Raw genomic sequence first — 19,699 nt, forward strand, 5'->3', positions numbered from 1 at the left:
TGGTTATTTATCCCCAAGGTGCTTCTTTCAAGAGGCTTCCTGGTTTTTCTTTTGAAGGTGTTTTCCTTTCTCCTCCAAGAAGCTGCTTCAACTCTTGACTGGAGGGTGGGGGAATGGAAGGCTTTTATATTCCTTGCAGGCAGCTGGACATTTGCATCCTTTGAGAGAGTCCACTTGGAAGTTTGATTTGTGTCCTCGGGGGTCACCTGAGTGGGTGCAAATGGGTATGGAGGCTTCTTGGAACTGCTGAAAGGACCCTGTTGGAGCCTGGAGATAGGTGATGTCATATCCTTCCCCCTCTGTTGAGAGAGGGCTGTTTAATTGGGATGTAGATGGCTCAAAAAACAAACCAGAAAGTCCAGTTGCCTCTTAAAAAAAAGCACCTTGGGGATTAAAACCACCACACCCTGGTGGCTAACATGCCATCGTCCAATTGACTGTTAACAGGCAGGTCTTTTAAAACTTCTGGAAGGTTAAAAGGGTGGAGGTCACAGGTGGGTTTCACATAAGTTTACCACCGGCTCACCACGCCCCTACTCGCTTTGTGAACGTGCGTGGCCTTCCGCGGGGGCACTTTGCTCGCAAGCGTGCGGCTTAGAAAACGCAGCGCAGTGGTTAGAGTGCTGTCCTGCAGGCTACTTCTGCTGACTGCAGAGATGGCAATTCAAATCTCACCAGGCTCAAGGTTGACTCCGCCTTCCGTCCTTCCTTCCGAGGTCGGTAAAAGGACAGCCCAGATTGGTGGGGGGCAAGAGGCTGACTCTGTAAACCGCTTAGAGAGCGCTGTCAAGCACTATGAAGCATTATATAAGTCTAAGGGCTATTGCTATTGCTAAATAGGACGGCATAGAGCCTGGGCAGGGGGCAAGCCCGAACCGCCTGAATATTACCGTTGCTGGAGGTGTGCCAAACTTCAGGTGTTTCATAAGGAAAAGGGGCTACCCCAGTCCACTTCCTAGACCCCCATCAGATGGCAGTGTTTGGGGGAGAAGGGACTAGAAGCACGTTCAACTCTATCTGACCTGCTGGGACAGGTAGATGTCCTTAGGAAAGGTGAGCCTTCAGGTAGCCAGACCTCCTGCCACGTAGCGCTTGAATCGCACCTGGGAAGAAACCGAAAGACATTGCCGTTCTTTTCCATTTCATTAGCTACCCGATTTTGGTATCTAAAATCTGGACACTTTTGAAACTTGTTGGATTTCCGGCTCCCAGAATCCCCCCAGCCCCGTCACACCATGTGGGGAAAGAATTCTGGGAGTCAAAAAGTCCACCAGTTTCTTAAAAGTGACCCAATTTGGAGAGGCCTGACAATATAAGAGGCACATTGGGATGGGTCTCAATGCTTCCCTTCTTTTCCCTCGATAGAGGCGAACCTGTTGAAAACCTCCCAGCCCTGATGGAGAAAAATCACTCGCTCCTGGAGGAAAATGAAAAACTCAGCCGTGGCTTGAGCGAAGCGGCCGGTCAGATTGCTCAGTTGTTGGAGAGGGTGATCGTGGTAAGGCCCTACAGTTACCAGAAGTGCTGTTCGTCCCTCCCTGGGGCAGAAATTTCTTGCTAAAGGATCCGTCCACCCCTTTCCCCCTTCAAAAAAGAAGAATTCACATTCTCCTTTGGTGGGGAAAAAAAAATGTAGCAGGTGTTAAGCCTTCCCTTCCGAAATGCTGTGCGTATAATATACTTTATATTATGTTGCAAAAACTTCCTGACAGTGAGAACAATTCATCAGTGGAACAGAAGTTGCCTCCAGAAGTTGTGAATGCCCCAACACTGGAAGTCTTTAAGAAGATGTTGGATAGCCATTTGTCTGGAACAGTATAGGGTTTCCTGCCTAAGCAGGGGGTTGGACTAGAAGACCTCCAAGGTCCCTTCCAACTCTGCTATTGTATTGTATTATTGTATAACTACTTAGACTTCAGCAAGGCATTTGACAAAGTAGACCACAACCTACTTCTTAGTAAGCTAGAAAAAAAATGAGATAGATAGCGTCACCACCAGATGGATTCGCAACTGGCTGACAAACCATACTCAATGAGTAAGTCTTTAATGGGTCTAAGTCTACATGGAGGGAAGTAAGCAGTGGGATACTACAAGGTTCTGTCTTAGGCCCCGGACTCTTCAGCATCTTCATAAACGACTCCGATGAGGGAATAGAAGGGAAATTTAGCAAATTTGCAGATGATACTAAGCTGGCTGGAATATCTAACACCCAAGAAGATAGGCTCAAGATCCAGATGGATCTTGGTAGACTTGAACCCTGGACCCTAGCTGACAAAGTGAAATTCAATGTAGAGAAAAGTCAAGTCCAACACTTAGGCAAGAAAACCCCCAAAGGACACCTATAAACTGGGTGAAACCTGGCTTAATGGCGGTCATTGGGAGAGGGATCTTGGAGTCTTAGTGGACAACCAGCTAAATAGGAGCCAGCCGTGTGCAGCGGCAGCCAAAAAAGCCAACACAGTTCTAGGCTGCATCAACAGAGGGATAGAATCAAGATCAACTAATACCACTATAAAGCCTTAGTAAGAGCACAGCTAGAATCCGGCATCCAGTCACCACACTATAAAAAAGGATGTTGAGATTCTGGAAAGAGCGCAGAGAAGAGCAACCAGGATGATTCAGGGACTGGAGGCTCAAACATACGATGAACGGTTGCAGGAACTGGGCCTGGCTAGTCTAGTAAAGAGAAGGACCAGGGCAGACATGAGGACAGTCTTCCAATATTTGAGAGGCTGCCCCAGAGGGGAGGGTGGGTCAAGCTATTCTCCAAAGCGTCCAAAGGCCAGACAAGGAATGATGGATGGAAACTGACCAAGGAGAGAGATTCAACCTGGAAATAAGGAGGAATTTCCTGACAGTGAGAACAATCCACCCATGGAACAGAAGTTGCGTTCAGAAGTTGCGGGAGCTTCCTCCCTGGAGGCTTTCAAGAAGAGAATGGACTGCCATGGGTCAGAAATGGTGTAGGGTCTCCTGCTTTGGACGAGGGGTTGGATTAGATGACCTATAAGGTCCCTTCCCACTCAATCTAATCTAGTGACCATTCGAAATTAAAAACGGTGGTCGGAAAAAGTGCCTTAAGATCATTTTTTACACTTATGATCATCGCAGCATCCCCAGGGTCATATGTTTTACGTTCAAATGCTCACAGCGGGTTCATACTTAAGATGGCCGCAAACGTGATCCCCTTTTGCGACCTTCGGACAAAGCTAAGCGGGGGGGGGGAGAGAGAGGAGCTGTATTCGCTTAACAACCGTGTGACTAATTTAACAAACGGAGCAAAGAAACGCGTTAAATTGTGGCAAAACCCACTTCACAAGTTTCTCATTTGGCACCATAAATGTTGGCCTCGATTATGGTCGTAAGTTGAGACTTCCCGTACAAGGCTTAACTTGCGCTATGGAATCTCCCCTAATAATAATAAGCCTTTTTCCAATTTCCGCAGACGGAACAGCAGAACGAGAGGTTCACCCTAAAGATGGAAGAGCTCCGAGAGCACACGGCGTAAGTAGCTCCTTCGCGCGCCTGCTTAGCGACTGTTTGCTGCGTGGGCTCTACCGCTGCATCAGAAATATGGAAAGGGAGCTGGATACGGGGTTGGCCTTGTTTGGCGACCATTCGAAGCTATGGCGGCGTTGGAAAAAAAGAAACTTAATGATTGGCCTTCCCTTTACGACGGAGTGTCGCAGCGTCCCTCGCGGTCACCTGATCCAAATTTGAGATTTTGTATTTATGATGGTTGCCGCCTACTGATCTCCATTTGCGACCTTTCCCACAAGCGTAGTCCACGGGGGAAGCTGGGTTCACTTAACGACCGCAAAATTCGCCCAGCAACCGCAGCGATTCGCTTAAGATCCCTGGGCACAAATGAAAATTGGGGGGGGGGGTGGCGAAGTTCAGCGGGAAGCTGGGGGTCGCCAGCTACCAGCCAACCAAATATTCCATTTTACGGGAGCAACTTCAAGTAGCTCGATTAGAACTTGGGGGTTGGACTAGAAGACCCCAAATCTGAAAGCTTCCCGGTTTTCCCCACTCAGTTGAAAGTTCAAGATCCTGCCCCACATCCACAAGTCCATCACATGGTCCAATCTCCCACTGCCACAAAGGCAGAGTCCACCCATCCAGTTCCGGCCAGGTGCAGAGACAAAGATGACCTTGGCTTTCTAAAAAGAACGTTGTTATGGCTGCATGTCACCCAACTCCGTACAATCCCCCCTCCCAATTTCCCACAGTCCACCCATCCTGTTCCAGCCAGGTGCAGAGACAAAGATGACCTTGGCTTTCTAAAAAGAACGTTGTTATGGCTGCATGTCACCCAACTCCGTACAATCCCCCCTCCCAATTTCCCACAGTCCACCCATCCTGTTCCAGCCAGGTGCAGAGACAAAGATGACCTTGGCTTTCTAAAAAGAACGTTGTTATGGCTGCATGTCACCCAACTCCGTACAATCCCCCCTCCCAATTTCCCACAGTCCACCCATCCTGTTCCAGCCAGGTACAGAGACAAAGATGACCTTGGCTTTCTAAAAAGAACGTTGTTATGGCTGCATGTCACCCAACTCCGTACAATCCCCCCTCCCAATTTCCCACAGTCCACCCATCCTGTTCCAGCCAGGTACAGAGACAAAGATGACCTTGGCTTTCTAAAAAGAACATTGTTATGGCTGCATGTCACCCAACTCCGTACAATCCCCCCTCCCAATTTCCCACAGTCCTCCCATCCAATTAATCAGTGGAGCTGATTAGATGCTCCAACATTGGAGGGTTTCTAAGAAGAGAGTGAACAGCCATCTATCAGAAATGGTATTGGGTCTCCTGCCTTGAGCAGGGGGTTGGACTAGAAGACCCCTGAGGTCCCTTCCAGCCCTAGGATTCTATATTTCTATTTCATCTTGAAATTTCAGGTTACAACTAGACCTGCCGAAGCTGCTGACATCGGTGGAGGACGAAGAACTGAAAGATCACCTGGGACTATTTGTCCAGTTACAACAAACGATCGCTCAGCTGCCGGTGAGGCTTATTCGGAAAAACACAGGTCTCTTTAAGGGAACCCAGCGGTCGGCAGCCTCAGTTTCCCAAAGGAATGGTGTGGTAGAGAGGCCCGACCTTCAAAGTAACTTTGTTTTGTTTTCAGAGCCCCATTTGCTAGTTTTGGATCTTTTTTGTTGTCAATTTTTTTTTTATTGATTTTAAAAGATTTACAAGGGAAAAGGGGTTAAGAGGTTATGGAACATTTTGACAGCTCGTGCGGGGGGGGGGGGGAGAGAGAAGCTCCCCCGGGTCTTGCAACTTTTACAAAAAAGGAGAAATAAAAAACTATACACTTTTGCATAGATATCAGCAGTTTTAAGTTTACACAAAATCATCAATATGTTTCAATCATTTTACTTTTGTCCCTTCCTTGAAAATACATTGTAACAACATTTAGATTAGTGTTTCAATTCACTTTTGTGATCGAGTCTTCTTGTTGTCGCATCCTCCCCCCCCCCCCTCCACTGGCATAGCCTCAGCCCCTCCCTGCTTTGTTTCTTGTGTGACATCATCCCCCTCGTCACCTAAGAGAGCAGTATGTTTTTTCATAAAAGCCTCTGCTTCCGCAACTGTATTCATTCTGATTCTACTGCTCTCCCAAAAAATCAACATGCCTTCTGGTAACAACCATTTAAACCAAACCCTGTTATTGTATAATTTTTTTGCTAAGAAGGAAATTTTCCTTCTCTTATCTCTTTACTTTCTTTGGGATCTGCTTAAGAAAGTTTTGGATCTTAAGGACCCCATCCCTCTCTCTCTCCTTCCCTCCTAAAATTGTATTATTTTATGTGTTTTCCGCAGAAAGAAAATCCTCCTGCTATAGCTGACATGGACGTAACAGAACAGCCTTCCAATTCTGTAAGTACAGGGAGTTCTCAACTTACAATCAGCCCCACAGCAGCCTGGAACAGCTGATAAGTGGCATTCCAGGAGGCAGATCCAACCGCCAATCAGCTGCTCATGCTAAATCAGGCTGCTGAAGCTGACCAGGCATTTTGCTGGAAGGAGGCCAATTGCTGGGTGGGTGGAGGACGGTGGGTGGGCTTGGCTCCCCCAACATTTGCTGAATAAGACGCACAGACATTTCCACCCACTTTTTTTGGGGGGGGGGTGCATCTTATACACCGAAAAATATGGCAATCAGTGGAACAACTTGCCTCCAGAAGTTGTGAATGCTCCAACACGGGAAGTTTTAAAGAAGATGTTGGATAACCATTTGTCTAAAGTGATGTAGGGTTTCCTGCCTAAGCAGGGGGCTGGACTATAGAGGACCTCCAAGGTCCCTTCTAAGCCCTGTTATTCTATTCTATTTCTATTTCTTCTGAATTCTATTCTGTTCATGCTGTAGTTTGAAGAATTCTGGGAATTGAAGCCCACCCGCCCACCTTAAAAGTGGCCAAGCCCTGGGAAGTGGCGTATAAGTGCTGCTGTCCGCATTGAGCAACGCCGCGTGACGATGTAAAAACTTCTTCAGCGTCGTCTCCTTCGTCTTCTCTCTTCTCCAGGCGTCTTCGGGAGACCTGGAAGCCCCCCAGTCTTCAGACGACTACGCGGCTCAGTATGCCCTCCAACAAGCTCAGATGTCCAAGGAGCTGCTGGAACTTAACCAAGCCCTCGCTCTGAAGGAGGCCCTGGCTCGGAAACTTTGCCAGAGCAACCGCCAGCTGGAACCCATCCAGTGCCAGTCCCAAGTAAGCTTGCCACCGTGGTTAGAACGCAGCACTACGGGCTACTTCTGCTGATCGCCGGCTGCCAGTAGCTTGGCAGTTCAGATCTCACCGGGCACAAGGTTGACTCATCCTTCCGTCCTTTCTTCTGAGGTCGGTCAAAGGAGGACCCAGATTGTTGGAGGGCAAGAGGCTGACTCTGTAAACCGCTTAGAGAGGGCCGTAAAGCACCATGAAGCGGTGTATAAGTCTTAAGTGCTAAACCAAAAAGCAGAAGTCAATTCCTTTCGTGTACCTGTCTTGGTCGTGTGCTCCCATTTCTCCCAAGAACAAAAGTCCCTTCAAAACATCACTTATAAGACCCACAGGAAACCTCTTGCAAGTGTTCTGACCCAGCTCCCCAAATGCCACAGACCCTCTGAAGTTCAATCAATGGTTCCTTTATTAGGAGCGCTGGCCAAAAAGTTTCCCTCTCATCGCAGGCTATCAAGTCTGTCCAGCAGGAAGATAAATAGTTGTCTTCCACACCTATTCATCTCCGCCCCCTGTCTTTTATCCCCAGAGCTAGGGTGGGGCTTCGCTAGCAGCGGTGGATCTTCTGTCCTGAGGACCGGCCCATAGATTTCCATTGTTCTCCTCTCCTCTGCCTCCTGTGCATCCACACATCAGGCACTGGACCCAGTTGTTCTTCCTCATCAGTCACCTCCAAACCTGGGGGCTGTTGACTTTCCATCTGAGGGGTGATGGATGGCCCACACTCCATCTCTCTCTCTCTCTCTCTGTCTCTCTCCCTCCCCTCCCTCTCTTTCTCTCTCTCTCTCTCTCTCCCCCCTCCCTCTCTCTCTGTCTGTCTGTCTTTGTCACTCTCTCTCTCTTTGTCACTCTGTCTTTGTCTCTCTGTCTTTGTCTCTGTGTGTGTGTGTTTGTGTGTCTCTTTCTCTCTCTTTCTCTATGTCTGTCTTTGTCTGTCACTGTCTTTGTCTCTCTGTCCCACTCTCTCTCTCTCTCTCTCTCTCTCTCTCTCTCTCTCTCTCTCTCTCTCCCTCTCTCTCTCTCTCTCTCTCTCTCCCTCTCCCTCTCTCTCTGATTTGGCTGATGGAGGGGTTGGCGGCCGACAGACCACAACAGAATGGTTGCAAACCAAGGACTTGGTTACTTCTAAGAAGTCTTCAGCTAGTTTGACTTCAAAAGGAGAAATTGAAAGAGTTGAGCAAGGCCGGTTGGCTAGAGGACGTTGACCCTTTGTGGCATCTGGGCAATTTGACTTGAAACACCTACCCCCCAAGATGCCAAGTTGCCTTTTTTTTTTTTCTTTCTTTCCTTCAACAAGATAAACATCCAGAACCTGGAAGGGGAGGTGGCCAAGCTGCAGAAGGAGAAGGAAGACTTGGTCCTCGCCCTTCACATGACCAAGAAAGACGTCACCCAAGCCAAGTAAGAAACACGGGTGCCTGGGCTTTACCCCCTTAGGGAAGAGTCTCCGAATGGGGTTGCTGGACTCAGAAGATCTGGCTCCGATCTCTTTCTCAGGCTGAGCGAGCGTCGCCGGAAACGTCTGCAGGAGCTGGAAGGGGAGATGACTGAGCTAAAGAAGAAGCTGAAGGAACAATCCAAGCTGCTGAAAATGAAGGAATCCAGCGAGCAGACCGTCTCCAAGCTCCACCAAGAGATCCGGGTAAGCAATATTTGTTGGTTTCTGTCTTGGTTGCCTCTCATTTTCCCCACAACAACCCTGTGAGGTGGGTTACGCAGAGAGAGAGAGAGAGAGAGAGAGAGAGACTGGCCCCAAGTCAGCCAGCTTGGTGATGCCTTAAGGCAGGACTAGAAGTCACCGTCTCCCGATGATTGGCCCAAAGTCACCCAGATGGCTTTCATGCCTAAGGCAAGACTAGAACTCCCAGTCTCCTGGTGATTAATCCAAAGTCACCCAGATGGCTTTCATGCCTAAGGCAAGACTAGAACTCCCAGTCTCCTGGTGATTAATCCAAAGTCACCCAGATGGTTTTCATGCCTAAGGCAGGACTAGAACTCCCAGTCTCCTGGTATTTAATCCAAAGTCACCCAGATGGCTTTCATGCCTAAAGCAGGACTAGAACTCCCAGTCTCCTGGTATTTAATCCAAAGTCACCCAGATGGCTTTCATGCCTAAGGCAGGACTAGATCTCCCAGTCTCCTGGTGATTAATCCAAAGTCACCCAGATGGTTTTCATGCCTAAGGCAGGACTAGAACTCCCAGTCTCCTGGTATTTAATCCAAAGTCACCCAGATGGCTTTCATGCCTAAAGCAGGACTAGAACTCCCAGTCTCCTGGTGATTAATCCAAAGTCATCCAGATGGCTTTCATGCCTAAGGCAGGACTAGATCTCCCAGTCTCCTGGTGATTAATCCAAAGTCACCCAGATGGTTTTCATGCCTAAGGCAGGACTAGAACTCCCAGTCTTCTGGTGATTAATCCAAAGTCACCCAGATGGCTTTCATGCCTAAAGCAGGACTAGAACTCCCAGTCTCCTGGTGATTAATCCAAAGTCACCCAGATGGCTTTCATGCCTAAGGCAGGACTAGAACTCCCAGTCTCCTGGTGATTAATCCAAAGTCACCCAGATGGCTTTCATGCCTAAGGCAGGACTAGAACTCCCAGTCTCCTGGTGATTAATCCAAAGTCACCCAGATGGTTTTCATGCCTAAGGCAGGACTAGAACTCCCAGTCTCCTGGTGATTAATCCAAAGTCACCCAGATGGCTTTCATGCCTAAAGCAGGACTAGAACTCCCAGTCTCCTGGTGATTAATCCAAAGTCACCCAGATGGCTTTCATGCCTAAGGCAGGACTAGAACTCCCAGTCTCCTGGTGATTAATCCAAAGTCACCCAGATGGCTTTCATGCCTAAGGCAGGACTAGATCTCCCAGTCTCCTGGTGATTAATCCAAAGTCACCCAGATGGTTTTCATGCCTAAGGCAGGACTAGAACTCCCAGTCTCCTGGTGATTAATCCAAAGTCACCCAGATGGTTTTCATGCCTAAGGCAGGACTAGAACTCCCAGTCTCCTGGTGATTAATCCAAAGTCACCCAGATGGCTTTCATGCCTAAAGCAGGACTAGAACTCCCAGTCTCCTGATGATTGGCCCAAAGTCACCCAGATGGCTTTCATGCCTAAGGCAGGACTTGAATTCACCATCTCCTAGTGATTGGCTCAAAGTTTTCCGAGCTCGCTTTCATTCCTAAAACAGGACTAGAACTCGCCGTCTCCTGGTGATTGGCCCAAAGTCAGCCAGCTGAATGTACCTTGGCATATGAAAGAAAGCAAATGCGTAGATGCATATAGTACACATATTTGAGGGTCTGTGACCCCCTGAAATGTGGAAGCCCCCTCCATTAATTATCGCAGGTGAAAGACGGCTAGTGATGTAATCTCTCCATTCCCTTAGGCCGTTGCTAAAAATGTGAGGCGTTTATTTTTACCGACAAAATGCCTCGCGTTTCCTTGTCGCCCAGGGGTGGTGTTCACTCCCTACCCGTTCGCAAATGTGCGCGTGCATGCCCTCGCGCGCGCGGCTTGAAAACATGCCTAAATAGGAGCCGCGATTTCCACTACCGGTTTTGGGCGGACCGGGCTGAATAACCACTTCCACCGTCGCTCCCCTCTAAGAGCGATTCCCTCAATGTGAACTAGAACTCTTCTGCAAACCCTTCCCACGGGCTCTCTTTCTTTAAAAATAATAATAATAAAGACCCCGCGTTGCTCCTTCCTGTTGGACTTCCAGGCCATGAAAGCCCAGCGTGTTCAACTGATTCGGGAGATGAAGGAAGATGCGGAGAAATTCCGACAGTGGAAGCAGCAGAAGGACAAGGAGGTCATCCAGCTGAAGGCCAAGGTGAGCCGGGCGCTTAGTCATTCTCGCACACCTCCTGACCATCAGCTGTCCCAGCACGGAGAGTGACCGTCTCCTTTCTTTGAAACGTGGACCTCAGTCCTCCTAGATCGCTGTTGGTCAACCTTAGCCACCTTAATAGCAATAGCATTTAGACTTAGATACCGTTTCACGGTGCTTTTACAGCCCTCTCTAAGCAGTTTACAGAGTCAGCCTCCCCCCCAAACAATCTGGGTCCTCCTTTTACCGACCTCGGAAGGATGGCAAGCTTTGTCGGCCTTGATCTGGCGAGACTCGAACTGCCAAACTGCTGGCCGTCAAACATAATTAACCTGCAGTCCTGCATTCTAACCGCTGCGCCACCACAGGGCTTAAATCCTTGGGATTGAAGATGGGTGGACTTCAGCTCCCAGAATTCCTTGCCACTAATCCCTTCTTTTGATAGGTAGGCCCATTGTGGCCTGTTTACTCTCTTATAATCCCTTCCTCTGCTGCAATCTCGGCGGGATAGAAGGGAAAAAAGAAAACAGGCATGGATGACCTGCTGGGGAATTCTAGGAATTGAAGTCCACCCATCTTAAAATGGCCAGAGGTTGACTGTCTTAGACCAGGGATCAGCAGCCCATGGCTCTGGAGCCACATGCGGCTCTTTCATTCCTCTGCTGTGGCTCCCTGTTGCCCATCGTCTCCACAATGGGTAAGACTTTCAGTTAGGACAAGGGCAAGGAGGAGACTCTGATGGGGGAAGCAGACTTCCGGTCAGCTCCAGAATTGAATGGCTTCCGGTTAGGAGCTTTGTGGCTCTTTGAGTGTTTAAGGTTGCCGGCCCCTGTGTTAGACCATAGCACCTGGCCCACTTGCCCCCATCCTATGTAAATAATAGAACACATTGGCTTCCCACAGTAGGTTACGCTAGATGCCCTCCACATATAGGTCAAGACCACCGTTCCCATAATAGCCGAAAAGGTAGGGAATTCTGGGAGTTATCTTCTAGCTTTCCTGGGTATCTCTAGGTTAGGATGTGTTCTGACCGAGGCTTCCCAAGGGCAGGAAGCCACCAAGGCTTCCCAAGCAGGAAGCCAACTCCTGGTCCCAACAAAAGCCCCTTTTATTAATTGACTCTGAATTCTGCTCCTTCACACCCAGCAAAGTCTTTCAAGGGAGGATTTACGGTCACTGACCTTCTCTGGCTTGGAGAGATGCCGGGCCGACATCTACAAAGGAGTCTCCGAACCAATGAAGCGAACTGATTGTCTCCTGCAAACTCCACTCCCCTGGCGCTCCCTCTTTTATTTCCTCTGGGAGGGGCCGTTCATCGTCCACCTGTGGCCTTACTCCCAAGTCGACCCCTGTTCTTTAGCTGCTCCCTTCGTCTGGCAGCTCTGCACATGCGCACACTGGGAACAGGCTCCAGCTGTTCTTCTGCCTCAATGATGTCTGACTCCGAAGGCAGCTGATAACTGTCAGACGGCCCTGGCCCCCGCTCTGCCTCCGACACAGAGCCCTCATTAGAGCCTTCCCCAGACTCCAGGACTGGCCCAGGTTCCCCCTCAACCTCCTCACTCTCCGAATCTGCCCCCATCTCAGCTGTCCAAACCAAGAGAAGCTTTGCAATGACCCAACCGCTTTGTTGTCCTCTTTTCTGTCTGGGCAGCCTAAAACTTTTCTATTCTTGTCTCGTTCCTCAGGATCGCAAGCGGCAGTACGAGCTGGTTAAGCTGGAGCAGGACTTCCAGAAACAGGCCACGGTCCTCCGACGGAAGACAGAAGAAGTGAGGGGGTCACAAACACTTTCTCTCTCTCTCTCTCTCTCTCTCTCTCTCTCCTTTCCTCTTTTAGAATCCCTGGGATTCCCTTTAAAGTAATCGCACTAATCCTGGGAGTCCTCGATTTGCAACCGTTCGTTTACTGACCGATGGAAGTGAAAAAAGTGACTTAGGAAAGTTTATAACACTTAACGACCGTCGTACCATCCCCATGGCCACGTGATCCAAATTCGGACCCTCGGCAACCGACTCGTATTTATAACGGTCGCAGTTTGCCGGGGTCACGTGATCCCATTTGACGACCTCCCGACCCGCCAAGTCAGATTCACTTAACGGCTGACTCGCTTAACAAACGCAGGGAGTCACTTCGCAAAGAAAGGCTGTAAAAACGGGACTGAATTCCCTTAACGAATGTCTCCCTTAGCAACAAAAATGTAGGGCCCCGTGGTGGTCATACATCGAGGACTACCTATATTTTTGTTTTCGGGCCAAAGCATCCCATAGCAAAAAAAATATAAAAAATGTTTGCTTAATGACTGCGGTGTTCACTTAACGACTGCAACGCTCGCTTCCCAACTGCCGCAAAAAGGGTCACAAAATTGGTTTGGTCGAGTGGGCGGCCTGCTTCGCGATCATAATCGGCAGGCTTCATTCGGTCATAAATGGAAGACAATCTGTCCGACTCTTGGCATTACAGATAATCAATTAGAATAGAGATGGAAGGGACCTTGGAGGTCTTCTAGTCCAACCCCCTGCTCAAGCAGGAGATCTTAACCAATTTCAGAGAAGTGGCTGTCTAATTTCTTAAAAGCCTCCAGGGTTGGATCACCCACAACTTCTGGTGGCAAGCTGTTCCACTGGTTAATTGTCCTCACTGTCAGGAAATGACTCTCTATTTCTAGATCGCTTCTCTCCTTGGTGAGTTTCCAAGTCCTCTCATCCAGAATAACTTCGAATAGCTCTTAAATCGCTTGAAATAGATCTATACGAGTCTCCCTTCATTTCTTTGTCGGCAAATATAAATTTAGCACACCCAAAAAAGCTCACGAAATAAACGTCTGTGGAGATTCCCCGTCCTCTGACTCTCTCTTGCCTTTTTTTTTAAAAAAAAGCACCTTCGGGTCACTAAACGAACGTTTGTAAAGTCGAGGACTGGCCCGTGAATGCTCCAATCTCCCTTCTTCCAAAATTCTCACCTACTTTCTCACCCTGCCAGGCCGCGGCGGCTAACAGGCGCTTGAAGGAAGCCCTCCACAAGCAACAGCAGGCAGCCGCCAAACGGAAGGACGTTCACAATCGGGGATTCGAAGCCGCCGCCTCTCGGGTGAAGGTGAGGCTCCGGGAATGGCCCCTTCTTCCGCTCCTTAGATCCTTTCGGGATTCCCGGGGAAGCAGGCTTCATGGGAGGGTCCCTGCACAGGCAGTGGATGATGGGGAAGGGTCACCCTGGGCAAGCGGGAGAGACTCCCATCGACTCCGTACAGCAGCAGTGTTGAACTCAAGGCCCACAGTCCAGCCTGGAAATATCAAAAGGACCGGGCCGCGGTGACTCTGCTGGGCAAAGCACCCCCCCGCGGCCCGTTTTCGGCCTCTGCTGATTCCTGCAGCGCTCTGTTCTGCCAAAAACGGGCTCAGGAGTCCTTATTGTGCTGCAGGAGGATTGGATTACAATTATGCGGCTTCAAATAAGTGCCTGATCTGCATAGGAAACAAGCAACCTCCTATGTTAGTACAACAGTGGAATGCCAGATTTGACATACCATTTAAATCTACCATCAACAATCTATGATTGACCCCCGTTTCTATTTACTATCCTGGAAATTTACCTCCGCTGTTAGGACGTACATGATCATGTTATACATTTGTATTTTTATTATTGGCTGACTAATGAAAATACAATAGCATAAATAGCTTTTCGACCTGGAAAAGCAATTTACTCTTAAACAATGGGGTGTTAATTTAGAAATAAAAAGTTGAGTGGAGTATAAAGAATAAGTAAAAAAAAATGTCTGCCTGTAATATCTGGTAGAAGGGATAGGAAAATGGTCATAGCGTAGAACTGTGTGAAGAAAGAAAGGGGGGAAAATGCACCTTGAGCGTATGTTAAACGCCATCCTTGGCCACGGCCAGATACACGCACACACACCAGCCCTCCGAGGTCAAACACAACCCTGATGTGGCCCTGAATGAAATCGAGTTTGACACGTGAATGTCAATACCACTTTATAATGCCTTGGTAAGGCCACACATGGAATCCTGCATTCAGTTTTGGTCGCCACGATGTAGAAAAGATGCGGAGACTCTAGAAAGAGTGCAGAGAAGAGCAACAAAGATGATTAGGGGACTGGAGACTAAAACATAGGAAGAACGGTTGCAGGAACTGGGTATGTCTAGTTGAATGAAAAGAAGGACCAGGGGAGACATGATAGCAGTCTTCCAATATCTCAGGGGTTGCCCCAAAGAAGAGGGAGTCAAGCTATTCTCCAAGGCACCTGAGGGTAGAACAAGAAGCAATGGGTGGAAACTAATCAAGGAGAGAAGCAACTTAGAATTGAGGAGAAACTTCCTGACAGTTAGAACAATTAATCAGTGGAACAGAAGTTGCCTCCAGAAGTTGTGAATTCTCCAACACTGGAAGTCTTTAAGAAGATGTTGGATAAACCATTTGTCTGAAATGGTAGAGGGTTTCCTGCCTAGGCAGGGGGTTGGACTAGAAGACCTCCAAGGCCCCTTCCAACTCTGCTATTGTATTGTATTAAGTTGTGGAGACTCTGGAAAGAGTGCAGAGAAGAGCAACAAAGAGGATTAGAGGACTGGAGGCTAAAGCATAGGAAGAACATTTGCAGGAACTGTGTATGTCTAGTTTAATGAAAAGGAGGACTAGGGGAGACATGATAGCAGTTTTCCAATGTCTCAGGGGTTGCCACAAAGAAGAGGGAGTAAAGCTATTATCCAAGGCACCTGGGGGCAGAACAAGAAGCAATGGGTGGAAACTAATCAAGGAGAGAAGCAACTTAGAACTAAGGAGAAATTTCCTGACAGTCAGAACAATTATCCAGTGGAACAGCTTGCCACCAGACGTTTGTCAATGCTCCAACGCTGGAAGTCTTTAAAAAGAGATTGGACCACCATTTGTCTGAAGTGGTGTACGGTTTCCTGCTTAAGCAGGGGGCTGGACTAGAAGGCCTCCAAGGTCCCTTCCAAGTCTGTGATTCTGTTACCCCTGCCCTACACCCAAGATTCTCTCCTCCCTCCCAGAACTGGCTGGTGAATGAAGTCGAAGTCCTCGTCAGCATAGAAGCCGCTCGACATCACCTGAACGACCTTTTGGAGGACCGCAAAACTTTGGCCAAGGAAATCGCTCTGCTGAAAGAGAAGCAGGAGGCTGGGGAGGTCCTCCCATCCAAATACAGGGTGAGCAATGTCCAGGGGCCCGGAGGAGAAGGGGGAGGAGGGCTCCCTCCTTCTTAATCCAGGACTTCGGAAATGGGCTTGGAGGCGATTCCCTTCCCTTTTCAATGAATTCCCCCCCTCTCCCCCCACTTTTAAATTCAGCCTTTGGGGTTCTTCCACGGCTGATTTACTCTCTCGCTCCTCCCCAGAGACGCACGTTTTCCTACAAATCCATGGAAATCGACCATTCCATCACCAAGCAGGTTGAGAGTTTGGAGACCGAAATGGAACTCCGGTAAGAGAATACGACCAGCTGCCCCTTAAATCGGCGTTTGTCCCAGAAACTTTTCTCCTAGGCATAATACCGGAGGGGTCTAAGAAAGATACACTTTATGCTGCTCTTTTGCAATCTAAATTTCTCATCATGTCAGCGTTTCAAATATCATGCAGGATTAAATTAGAGCCCAAGGCAGACCTATCCTTAAAGTTCCAATTTAATAAGACAGACATGTTGGCAACAAACCGTGGAATCCCTAAAAATATTGGAAAAATGATTCAATCGTGGTTAGAACAAATGGTGGGAGAACAAATTAGGTTTAAACCAGAAACTTTTCTCCTAGGCATAACCCCGGAGGGGTTTAAGAAAGATTACACTTTTTCTAATTATACATATACTGACTGCAGTGCGCATAACCTACGCACAGCATTGGAAAAAAGAAAATACACCATCAGAGCTAGATACAATCAGAAAAGTGTTGGCCTGTGCAGAAGCAGATAGGCTCACTTCTTGAAATTAAAAATAAAGGGGAATCAGAATATTTTGAGGTATGGAACAGATTTTATGATTGGTATAAGACAAGATGACAAGACTGGATCAAATGTATATATTGTGATTGGACAGAAGGACAGACAGCGTATTAAGTAGATTAATTGTCAATGGTTGAAACTGCATTGTTTTAAATGTAAAAATAATAAAAATATATTTTTTTAAAAAAATCGGGGTTTGTCAACCTTTGCTGAAGTCAAGATATATTAGGTCGACCGCATTCTCACCGTCTATTAAGAAAAGTGATTAGGGTGTTAAGAAAGTTACCCCAAAAAATGTGATAAGGATGGTCCAGCCACCCCTGTTCTTCTATCGACCGTATTTTTCAGAGTATAAGACGCACACCTTTTTTCCCTCAAAAAAAGAGGCTGGAAATCTGGGCGCGTCTTATACACGGACTGCAGCGTTTTTTGGCCTCCCGAAGCCCCGCCCCTTCAAAATGGCCGTGCATAGCTTTTAGAAGGCTTTCGGAGAGCTCCTGGGGGCTGGGGAGGGCAGAAATGAATGAAAAACGGGCCGTTTTTTGCTCAATTTTGCCAGCACCCAGGAGCACTCTATAAGCCTCCTAAAGGCTATGCGTGCATTTTATTTTATTTTTTTACAAAAAACGGGCCCGTTTTCGTAAAAAAGAGGCCACTTTTGCTCGTTTTGGGGGCAGGGGCAACCCCCCAGCACCACTCTACAAGCCTCCTAAAGGCTATTCGTGCCCTTTTTTTGGAAGAAAAACGGGTTGTTTTGGGGGGGACGGACTAGGGGAGACATGATAGCATTGTTCCAATATCTCAGGGGCTGCCCCAAAGAAGAGGGAGTCAAACTATTCTCCAAGGCACCTGAGGGGTGAACAAGAAGCAATGGGTGGAAACTAATCAAGTCCTTTTGATTGAGTCCTTTTGGAGAAGGGCGGCATATAAATCCAAATCAAACAAAGCAAACACTCTACAAGCCTCCTAAAGGCTATTCATGCCTCTCTTTTTTTTTGGAAGAAAAACGGGCCGTTTTGGGGAGCTTTGCAGAGCTTTTTTTTTTTTTTTTTAATTTGCCTCTTCAAAACCTTGGTGCGTCTTATACTCCGCAAAATACGGGATGCTGAATGCTGGTTAAACCCTTGCTGGCTGGGGAATTCTAGGAGTTGGGAATCCATAAGAGGTCTTAAAGGGGCCAAAAGTTTGGCAACCCCCCCGCCCTGGGTGACTAAATATGGAATAGACGAAAAATTTTACGTCATCTGGAATGAAGGCTATGAATAAACAACTGGACACCTCCCTAGGCCCGAAACAGGACAAGGCTTAGCAGCCTTGACCCTAGAACAATTGACCCGTGGAACCGCCTGCCACCAGAAGTTGCGGGTGCTTCCTCACTGGAGCTTTTCAAGAAGAGATTGTACAGTCATTTGTCTGACCTGCTTTAGGGCAGCGATGGCTAACTTTTATGTTGTTGGGTGCCAAAAATGTGAGAGTGAGCGCATGTGCCGGCACCCGTAATGCAAAGCGCGCCCCCCGCATGTGCATGCGTGCACACACGCGCACACTCCCCCCCCCCCCCATGTGCGCTGTACTGCTCGCCTTCAAGCTGAGTTTGGGTATTTCCTCTGGAGGGGCGGAGGAGAACATTTTCACCCTCCCGAGGCTCCAACGGAACAACAGAATAATGGGCCTACCAGAAGTTCCGGAGGCTTTCCTGGAACCTGGAGAGGGTGGAAATGGCCTCCGGAAGTCTGAAAATCAGCTGGCTGGCACACACATACATGCTGGAGCTGACAGCTCGCTTGCCAGCAGATATATCTCATAGGTTCCCCATCACAGGTTTTAGGTCTCCTGCTTGAAGCAAGGGGCTGGACTAGAAGACCTCTGAGCTCCCTTCCAACTTCTTTTTATTCTGTGGTTTTTTTCCAGTTGTCCCTCCGAAAGCCCCCAGAGCTCTCCAGCACAGTTCTTGTTTAAATTTATACACTAGCATCTATCATCACTACTTTAGTTGTTTCCCGTGGGAACTTGGCTGTGGATCGGAGGTCTCCAAACTTGGCGATTTTACAATTGTGGACTTCAACTCCCAGAATCCCTCAGCCAGGCTAGGGAACTCTGGGAGTTGAAGTCCACAAGTCTGAACATTACCAAGTTTGGAGGCCCCCTGCTTGTAGATCTTTTGAAACGGCGAGGCCTGAAGGGAGAGAGACAGATTGGCCCCACTTCCCTGAGGGTCTCCCCTCATGGCCTGCACATAAACAGGTGGAGAGAGGTGGTTTTGCCCCCCAAGATGTCTTCTTCTCCAAACCAACCTCCACCAACTTTTGACTCCTTCCGTAGGAGCGCCCAAATTGCAGATCTGCAGCAGAAATTGCTGGACGCCGAGACCAGCGACCGGACCAAACAGCGCTGGGAAAGTATAGCCACCATGTCAGAAACCAAGTGTGCCGTCAAGTACCTGATTGGTGAAGTAAGTTAGGGCGGGGGGGGGAAGCTACAGAAATGGCACCAGGGCCTTCCTTGCTGGCTCTCCTGTCTCCAAGATGTTGCCGCTTGGTACCTTCAAGAGGAGGTCCAAAGATAAGAGGGGATGGGGAGAAGCTCTCCTAATGTCCTCTCCTTGTGTTTGAATTTCCTTGCTCCTGAAGTTGGTGGCCTCCAAAGTCGAAAATGGGAAAGTAGAAAACCGCCTTCAGCAGAGCAAAGCCACCTGCGCCGACATCCATAAGATGCTTCTGGAAGAGCGGAAGGCGGCTGCTGACACGGAGGCCGAGCTGGAGAGGCAGCTGGTCCAGATGGAGCAAGAGAACCAGGAGAAGGTACGGCCTGGACTACAACCACCCTCGCTTTCCAGAAACACTGTATTTAGGTAGTGCGGTGACCCCACAAAAATCATCTCCTTTTAATGACCCCATCATCCCTTGCGGGGTGGAGTCTGGGCAACGGAATGGAGCTATGTGTTTACTGGCCGGATGCCCTTCCCTGTCGCCAGGGCAGAGTTTTATTCAGCTGATGATGCAATCTCATTGTGCCCAGAGAGAGAAATATCTGCCTCTACCTAGGATCGAATTTACCGCGTCCTGATTGTGAGGCGAGAGCTCCCCCTCTAGGCCACCACACCACTCAGTGACCTCTACTTGATGATGGATGGATGGATGGCTCTCACTTTATGAGCACGGTGGAG

General features: G+C 48.5%; 1 protein-coding gene across 5 annotated transcripts in view; it reads left to right on the top strand.

Moving 5' to 3' along the window:
• The window catches only part of LOC309400722 (chromosome-associated kinesin KIF4-like), a 53,017-nt gene that overhangs the window by 12,759 nt on the left and 20,559 nt on the right, over positions 1–19,699 (top strand). For all 5 annotated transcript variants that reach the window (XM_081969360.1, XM_081969361.1, XM_081969362.1 and 2 more), the window contains exons 11-24: positions 1,366–1,498; positions 3,446–3,504; positions 4,905–5,010; positions 5,833–5,889; positions 6,537–6,722; positions 8,029–8,132; positions 8,229–8,373; positions 10,460–10,570; positions 12,256–12,339; positions 13,550–13,663; positions 15,592–15,747; positions 15,936–16,021; positions 18,856–18,985; positions 19,164–19,334. In XM_081969360.1, coding sequence (XP_081825486.1) covers positions 1,366–1,498; positions 3,446–3,504; positions 4,905–5,010; positions 5,833–5,889; positions 6,537–6,722; positions 8,029–8,132; positions 8,229–8,373; positions 10,460–10,570; positions 12,256–12,339; positions 13,550–13,663; positions 15,592–15,747; positions 15,936–16,021; positions 18,856–18,985; positions 19,164–19,334 — 1,642 coding nt within the window. The remainder of the gene's footprint in view (positions 1–1,365; positions 1,499–3,445; positions 3,505–4,904; positions 5,011–5,832; positions 5,890–6,536; positions 6,723–8,028; positions 8,133–8,228; positions 8,374–10,459; positions 10,571–12,255; positions 12,340–13,549; positions 13,664–15,591; positions 15,748–15,935; positions 16,022–18,855; positions 18,986–19,163; positions 19,335–19,699) is intronic.

Source organism: Natrix helvetica, assembly GCF_964273705.1.
Source record: "Natrix helvetica genome assembly, chromosome: W".
In the NCBI taxonomy this organism is placed as follows: domain Eukaryota; kingdom Metazoa; phylum Chordata; class Lepidosauria; order Squamata; family Natricidae; genus Natrix; species Natrix helvetica.